The sequence below is a fragment of the Salvia hispanica genome, chromosome 3 (genome assembly GCF_023119035.1).
Source record: "Salvia hispanica cultivar TCC Black 2014 chromosome 3, UniMelb_Shisp_WGS_1.0, whole genome shotgun sequence".
NCBI classification, from domain to species: Eukaryota; Viridiplantae; Streptophyta; class Magnoliopsida; order Lamiales; family Lamiaceae; genus Salvia; species Salvia hispanica.
This window is the reverse complement of record NC_062967.1, coordinates 54,473,294-54,481,088: the sequence shown is the minus strand read 5'-3', so window position 1 is coordinate 54,481,088 and position 7,795 is coordinate 54,473,294. Positions and strand designations below refer to the sequence as shown.

General features: G+C 37.6%; 1 protein-coding gene and 1 long non-coding RNA gene across 4 annotated transcripts; both read right to left on the bottom strand.

Annotated features, from left to right (window-relative positions):
• Positions 1 to 360: 360 nt before the first annotated feature.
• On the bottom strand, positions 361 to 3,455 carry LOC125210608. Its single transcript, XM_048110149.1, has 3 exons — positions 3,248 to 3,455; positions 2,787 to 2,850; positions 361 to 1,147 (listed from the first exon to the last, which is right to left on the bottom strand). Exon 3 carries the CDS (start codon positions 1,145 to 1,147, stop codon positions 506 to 508), a length of 642 nt encoding a protein of 213 aa, XP_047966106.1. The 5' UTR covers positions 2,787 to 2,850; positions 3,248 to 3,455; the 3' UTR covers positions 361 to 505.
• A 1,475-nt stretch (positions 3,456 to 4,930) lies between these two features.
• LOC125210609 lies at positions 4,931 to 7,456 on the bottom strand. Of its 3 annotated transcripts, XR_007174383.1 has the most exons (6): positions 7,021 to 7,456; positions 6,691 to 6,824; positions 6,269 to 6,383; positions 5,958 to 6,075; positions 5,597 to 5,848; positions 4,931 to 5,507 (listed from the first exon to the last, which is right to left on the bottom strand). It is a non-coding gene; the product is annotated as an uncharacterized LOC125210609 (long non-coding RNA). The 3 variants fall into 3 exon arrangements; XR_007174381.1 differs by having other exon boundaries at positions 6,269 to 6,824; XR_007174382.1 differs by having other exon boundaries at positions 4,931 to 5,502; positions 6,269 to 6,824.
• Between the last annotated feature and the right edge of the window lie 339 nt (positions 7,457 to 7,795).

Here is a 7,795-nt window from a genome sequence, read left to right as displayed (position 1 = left end):
ACTAGCCAACGACAATTGTTTTGGTGTATATGGCCAAGCACAAGATATCAAAAGTTCGTCACATAGATGGATTGCACAAGTAGTGTCAAAGCATTATTATCACAAAATCGGTTGCGCCATAGGGTATCAAAAGGATCATTGGTCCTTATCAACAAGGTAATTGTAATCAAGAGACAATTATGCAATTTAAGTGGCAAGTATACTGCAAAATAAGACATTCAAAGATAGTGGTGTGATAATATGATGGCGTGATAACACAGTGATAGATAATTTTTCACAATGGCATGGGAAAAACAATATGGAAATCCATTGCATCATAAGGTAGTGAGTACAGAAATAATAATAAAAATTCTCCCCATAGCATATCAATCAAAAACATTGCCTCAATGAGGTCTTAGTATCAACGGAATTTCAAAAGAGCAAAAATAGAAAGGTACGACAAAAGTTTAGCAAAAATAATCAAAATATGGGGGAAGCAAAACAACGTTTTCCACGACTATCACTCCTAGTCAATATCGTTCATATCCTCCTCGGGGTCCTCATCCTCATCAACATTTCCCATGTCCAAATCATGTCCTTCCTCGTAAGGTTCCTCATCTTCGCTTGATCCACCAACATCTGGGGGCGGGGGGGTTATCGCACGCATGTCCTCCACATTCCCATTTATAACCAACGGGTTAGACGTACGAGTCCTAAGTCTCGGTTTAGTAGGGACACGATCAAGATGCAGCTCCTTATCACGACGATATCTCCATCGACGGGCCTGACTCGGCGGATACTTGTGCCGTGGGGGACTAAGCGGCGGTCCATCTCTTGCAGCTGCCATGGCTGGGAGTAGCACCCCTATCAAGCCGATCATATCACCTCGAGGCGTATACTCGGGCGGACTGAACCACGTATATGGTAACGCAGCTTGGGCAGTCCATTCGCTCCAAGGACTTGGCAGGCTGTGGATCAATCTCGAGATCCCCGCGTGATGGGTAGCTCCTCCATACGCGTATGCATCCATCCAACGATCGTAGAATTCGGTGACGTAGGTCAGGAGGAAAGACTTTCCGTCCCATTCAAAATCTTGGTAGGTCTCGACAGGGAAAACATTGTTCTTCGCGTAACGGTCTCGTATCCGTGCGTAATACCGGTTAAGCATCTACAAAAAGAAATCTCAGCATCAGCACAAGGATCGAAAAAAAATCGATAGTGTATGAGGTTTCAAATGATGCTGAGAGTATGATGGATGTATATATGGGTCGAACGATAAAGGCGTGAAGGTACTATCATATCAAGAACAAATGGGATTTCAAATCCGCAACAAATGGTTCGTATGTTTTCGCATTTCAATAATTCGCAAATTTCGTTCTCAAGTCGCTTGCCTCGCATTCGGCGTTTCGTGCCTCCATATTTGACATCATCACAATATTTTCATTCACAACACGATTTACAACTATGTATAGCAGTATGCTCACATTCATTCTCATAAGTGTCGTTCATCATTCAATCAGCAATCACAATCATATAGAATTTCATTGATTCGATTCGTAGAGATCTTAGTCGCAAAATCACTTGCAAAACAACATTCATCTTTTTTTTTCTTGCATAATCACAATTAGCAATTTCGCATGCATGCATAATCGTCAGTTCATACCCCAACACAATCTCAAAATGTCACAACAACTTCCATTCGCTTCAATTTCCATCATTTCATAATTCAAATCAATATTCAGAGATACGGGTTACCTCATTCTTCGTGGTTGAGCGGAGACGAGTCGTGGTGTTGAGCTTTCGATGATGATCACTTAATCAATTTACACAATTTCAGATTTTAATACAACAAGACTCTTGGTTCCAGAGTGGAAAGAACTGAGGCTCTGATACCAACTGTAATAGCCCGACATTTTAGGGTATAATAAATACGGCGACTGTTACTAAGGCGGACTTACAAGCAATAAAGACAAAGGCTAAGGTTTCATTTAATGAGATTTGACCAAGGTATTTAACGAACTATCAAAACAATAAGTCAACGGTTTAATCAAGAAAATCAAAAGATGAATAGATATCATAACTATGCTCAAAGGTCAAGGGTTTAATGTAAATCCAACAAAACGCATTATGTCTCGATATTCTAAGCAATAATGAAATAGTTCAAAAGCGATGATACTAAGTTTCATGTTTAGCGTTAGCAACCAAGAGAAAAGTGAAGAACATGTATGAAGACACAACTCCACTTGATGTTTCAAACGATCATATCATTATTCAATTTATTAGCTCAACACCGCCACCCGCTCGTCACTGCTCAACCTGCACATAGGGAAAACACATGCAGGGCTGAGTATTTTAAACATACTCAGTGGACTCATGCCAAAACGTTTTAATAGTTATGCCACCCTTACCATAGTGAACTCGAGGTTTAGCATTTATTGAAAGAATAACATCGAGTATCACAAAATATTTCATGGACTGGCCAGTCAAACAATACCTCCCATTTTCTCATCAATCAACAATATCATGGTGCGACGAAGTGTAGCCACACTTTCGCCCACGAGACCGGCCGACTAGCAAGGACGACTCCCGATCTCCCATGTACACTAGCCTAATAGGGTTTGCGGCCCTACTCAGACCCGAATTCGTTTATATAGCCCTATAGCCTAATGGAGCGCACTCGCAAACTAGGCATCAAACACACACAATATCCAAAATAATCATAAGCATGGCATAACAGTTTAATCCACCCTTATCGCTCCACTTTCATAAATTTGCAACATAAGCGAGAGTTTAAGAATAAAGCCCACCTCGATTCCTAGATCACAAGTATGTTCTTCTTCTTGCTATCACTCCGTGAGCGCGAGGTATCACCTTTAATTTATGTATTACAAGTAAGTCTCAATCATTGATCAAAATCATGCATGTTCCCACGTTTTCCCTTGTTCCCATCGATTAGTTTTAAACTTTTAATATCACCATTCAAAATCAAAGTACGATTATCATATCGCTTTTATTCGCACAACCACTCCAGATTTGTCATCAAATCGTGTCACACATGAGTGTTTTTCACACAACACACGCACACGCACAACATACATACCGAGACATGCACACACACACACACGGTCAAACACACACACGGTTTCATACACACACACCCATCCATCCCAAATTCATCAATTAATTTCCCCTTCACTCAATCTAAATGCATGTGGATTCAACAACACCGATTAATCGGTAGATGAAGTAAAGATCAAAATAAAAATACCTTTTTTGATAGAATGAACGGTAGAAACAAAGTAGTAGCCTCATTCTTCAAAGATTCTTGGATTTCAACTTCAATTCTTCTCCAAAAGATGAAGAAATATTGGAGAAAGTAGAAGAAAATTTTGAGAGAGTGGGGAGAAAGAGAGAGACGTGATTTTGGGAGTGGGGGCGTGATTTTGGTGTGCTAGGGTTAGGTTCTCACTCTTATATTTATAGAGTGCAAGATTTAATCCAACAATTAAATAAATAAAAGATTTGAGGAGATATGGTAGTTGTAGTTGGCGAAAATTTGAAGAGGAAAATAGGGAATTCGAATTTTTAGGCTATTTATTTAGCCTATGGTTTAATTTGAATATTTCACGGAGTATGATAAAATAATAAACTCCCCAATCATTATGAAATAGGCGTGATTTTTGAATCTTTACACAAGGATTCAAATTAAAATCCTAATTTAAATAGGGTATGGCAAGATCTTCCTAGATATGACAAGATATGCTAGGATATTTGAATTTATTTATGGAAGAGAATAAACAATGGATCAAATAATATAATAAAAATATCCCTTCTCCCATAATAAGAGATTTTCGAAAATCTCCTTAGATAAATATAGGGATCGAAATTTTCATGGAGAAATAAGGAATAATCGGACTTTGGTTTTAATTTAAATAATTATCCCAAACAATAATTAAATCCAAGAAAAATAGAATTCCTTTCCAATAAATAGGAGGGGTCGAAAATTACACTTAATTAAATAATGCTCCTATTAAATTCTCACTCATCCCTTAAGAAAATAATTCACCACAATACTATTTCACCCCGCATCAAAATATTCGCATAATCACATCACAAAATCCACCATTCAAATTTTACCGCCACGTCACACTTTCAACGACTTTGACCATTCCACGGCCACGTCATATTTTCCACCATATTGACTATTCAATAGCCACGTCATATAATCAACAAGTTTGACTATTCAACTCCAATTTAACTCCAAACTGCAATTAGGTCACAAGGAATCATGCAATAAATTACTCATAATTTCATCTACATATTTCATAGCATTAAAAGCATTAAATGCAAAATTTTCACATCTCAAAAATTAGGGTTCGAAAAAGTGGGATGTTACAATACATCTATCTCTTCATGTAGCTTGAGAAAGCACGATTGGGATGCAAGGCCAAAGATAAATCTTTAAAGAAGGCTTGAAGAAAATCTACAGAACCTTGAAATCAAAGCTAAGGGAAATGATCAATTTTACAAAAAACATTGGGAGAAACTAAAAGAGTTCCAAGTAGAGTTGAACTCATCACTGCCAATCAATCAGAGAAAAAGGTTTCACATCTTTTGGAGAAGTTAAAAGGAAAGAAGAATCTTGTTCCAAACTTAAACAGAAGGTGAGAAATCAACTTTTATGTGCATACACCAACTCATATGCTTTGAAATTTGAATTTAATCTCTGTCGATTTTTTCGTAGGCCATTGCAGAGATAATTTGGGGCGCGAAAAAGGGATATTGTCCATTTTATTTGAAAGCATAATCTAATAATCATTGTTCAGGCACTACTCTATCAAAGATTCTTGTTCCATAAGAAATAAAATGATGACCTACATGAAAGCTTATGCCACACGTAACCAAATCAGGAATAAACCATCTTAACAATCGAAGCATCAAAAGGTGAGAAAATTAATGTCCTTGTAGTGGTAATTTGGACATAAAAATGGATCTTTAAATGAACTCGGCACTTGAAGATATCCCATTTGTTTGAGAGAATAGACGTATAATTGTTATTCGGACACAACTCTATCACAGATTCACAATCACGAACTCGAAACCCTAAACACGTTACAAGCTACCTAAACCCTAAACCCTAAACCCTAAACCCTAAACCCTATACCCTAAACAGAGGAAGTGAATATCCTTATTTTCTTCTTTTTATGTCAGCTTCCTTTCAAGCTCTTTGACCTAAGGAAATTATTGAACATTTGTTATACGTGTATATCTTTTAAAATGTACTTGGGTTGGATCACACTTTTCCAAAAAAATGAATGCATTAACAAGTGCAAGGAACCTCGTGTTCAAGTGTTTGAGAACTGGACTCACAAATTGTTGTATTTGCTCACTCAGCTTCTTCTCAGACCTTCTTTTTGTATGTTGTAGAATGATTTTCCTCGTGCTATTTCAGTCTTTTTTTCTCTCTATTGTTGTTTCAGCTTTTTTTCTCTTTTTTCAGCTTTTATTTTTCTCTCGTTTTATCTGACCTTCAACAAACACGAAAAAATCGACAAAGATTAAATTCAAATTTCAAAGCATACAAGCTAGTGTATGAACATAAAAGTCGATTTCTCACCTTGTGTTTAAGTTTGGAACACGATTCTTCTTTCCCTTTTAACTTCTCCAAAAGATGTGAAACCTTTCTCTCTTATTGGCATTGCAGTGATGAGTTCAACTCTACTTGGCCCTCTAACTCTTTTAGTTTCTTCCAATATTTTTTGTAAAACTGATCCTTTCCCTTAGCTTTGATTTCAAGGTTCTGTTGATTTTCTTCAAGCCTTTTTTAAAGATTATCTTTGGCCTTGCATTCCAGTTGAGCTTTCTCAAGCTACATGAAGAAATAGACAAGTACATAAAGCGTGAGATCAATTCCATATAATGTTCTCAGAGATAATATTCATTCTATACCAAATTTGATCTTCTTGAATATTGCATACCATTGTTTTTATCTTTAGGAGCTCTTGTATATCAACTTGTTCTCTAGCAGGACCAACTCAACACCTCTAACTCGGGTCGCAAAATTGAATAAACAGGTCAGCTTTGAGTTCCTGAAAGCTGCAACAGTTAGACACCAATGTCAGGCTTCATATACTGAGGTGTAACAACTATAGGAAAAATGAAAAGACCTTTTTCTTTTGCATCACCAACATGTATGATATGTGGCTGCTTTTATATGCTAAGGCAGATATTACATCTCCGAGAGCAGAGAGTGACCTATTGATGTTCTGAGCTTCTTTAAGCCACTTACCTTGTATATCAGTTTTTGCAAGCCTCTCACTTCCTACTAAGTCCTCAAGCCAAAGTTTGCTTTTCGTGCACTCTCCGGTGATTAAGTTTTTTTTCCTTACCATATACTGAGCATGCTGGGAGAGAGAGAGTGAGTGGGGCCATATAATAAATAACAGGCGATAAAGAATCTACAAGGCAGCAAAAGAGCTTGCAGCAACATCACTAATCAAGCCATGAACGAGTTAAAAAAACGCATACAGCCGTTTTCAACTTCGTACTAGTACTAAATACTGAACCTTAAAGGGTAAATGAAAACAATCGACTTTTCATCTCATCTCAAACCAAATTAATCAAAAGGTTAATGATGAGAATGCTAAAACAAGAATATTATTGAAAAAATATCAACAAAATAAAACAAATCCGACACTGCACAAAATCTACCCAAGCTGTTTCAAGCGCTTGGAAATGAGCAGAATCTGCTGCCACGCGCCGGCTTCGAAGCATAGCTGCAGAATATCGGTGTGCCAGCGACATAGCCAACTTGCCTCATATGCTTCTCACAATGCCCTAGCAATCTGACAATCAAGAATTTCCACAAAATTACTAAGAAGATTGAATCTTGAATGATACACATAACTGGTTATTTTTGTGATTACAGACGAACACCTAATCTAACTTGCGTTAGAAATAACACTGCAATGACCAAGTAGACAACTTGCCAAATGCAGGGAAACACAACCAAAACCAGAAAATAGCAGGCATGATACTTACTTTGGGAAATAGAGCTCGACAAGAAGCAAATTCAATACGTCTACAAATTCTTGTCACTGAAGAGATTGCATTGCTCTAAAGAACTCCGAATTCAATCCCATCTTCAGGTCACAGAGCAGTCATGATATCCATAGGCTCACCAAGGAACCGGCACTGGTGTCTCCACAATGGGTTTAGGGTTTAGAGAATAAGCATTAAGGGCAAGAAATTGGCCGAGAGAGAGGGAGAAAATGTTGTGATGTGTGTTGCTGGTTTGAGTGAGAGAGAGAAGTTGCGGCGGATTTTTGGGTTGTAATTTGGGATCCGCTCCGTGAGAAGAGAGAGGGAAAGAGAGTGGGATTGAGAGAGGGAGGGACAACGGCTACGCCGACGACGAGAGAAGGCGAGAGAGGGAAGTGCATTGAGAAGTTAGGGATTTGAGTTCCAAATTGGGTAGTACGAGAGTATACGCGTGATTTGGAATGGGAGTATATGTTAGAGTTTGTATACTAGAAATCATGTTTCGAGTGATTGAATACTTTAAAACTCTTATTTTATTTTCTAAGCAATAAAATAAATTATTTTTGTCATAATGTTGTTATGTTTTACATTTAATGGATGTTAATTGCATGTTTAAATGTATACGTTAACTTAACAAAGTCTAAGTCTTAGTTTTAGTAGACCGGTTGAGGGCGACGTCTACTTTAAGGTAACACGGTCAGTCCTAAACAAAGAAAAAGAAGAATTTCACGACCTAGATGGAATTAGACTATCCATCGTGAAAGGTTGCAATGTC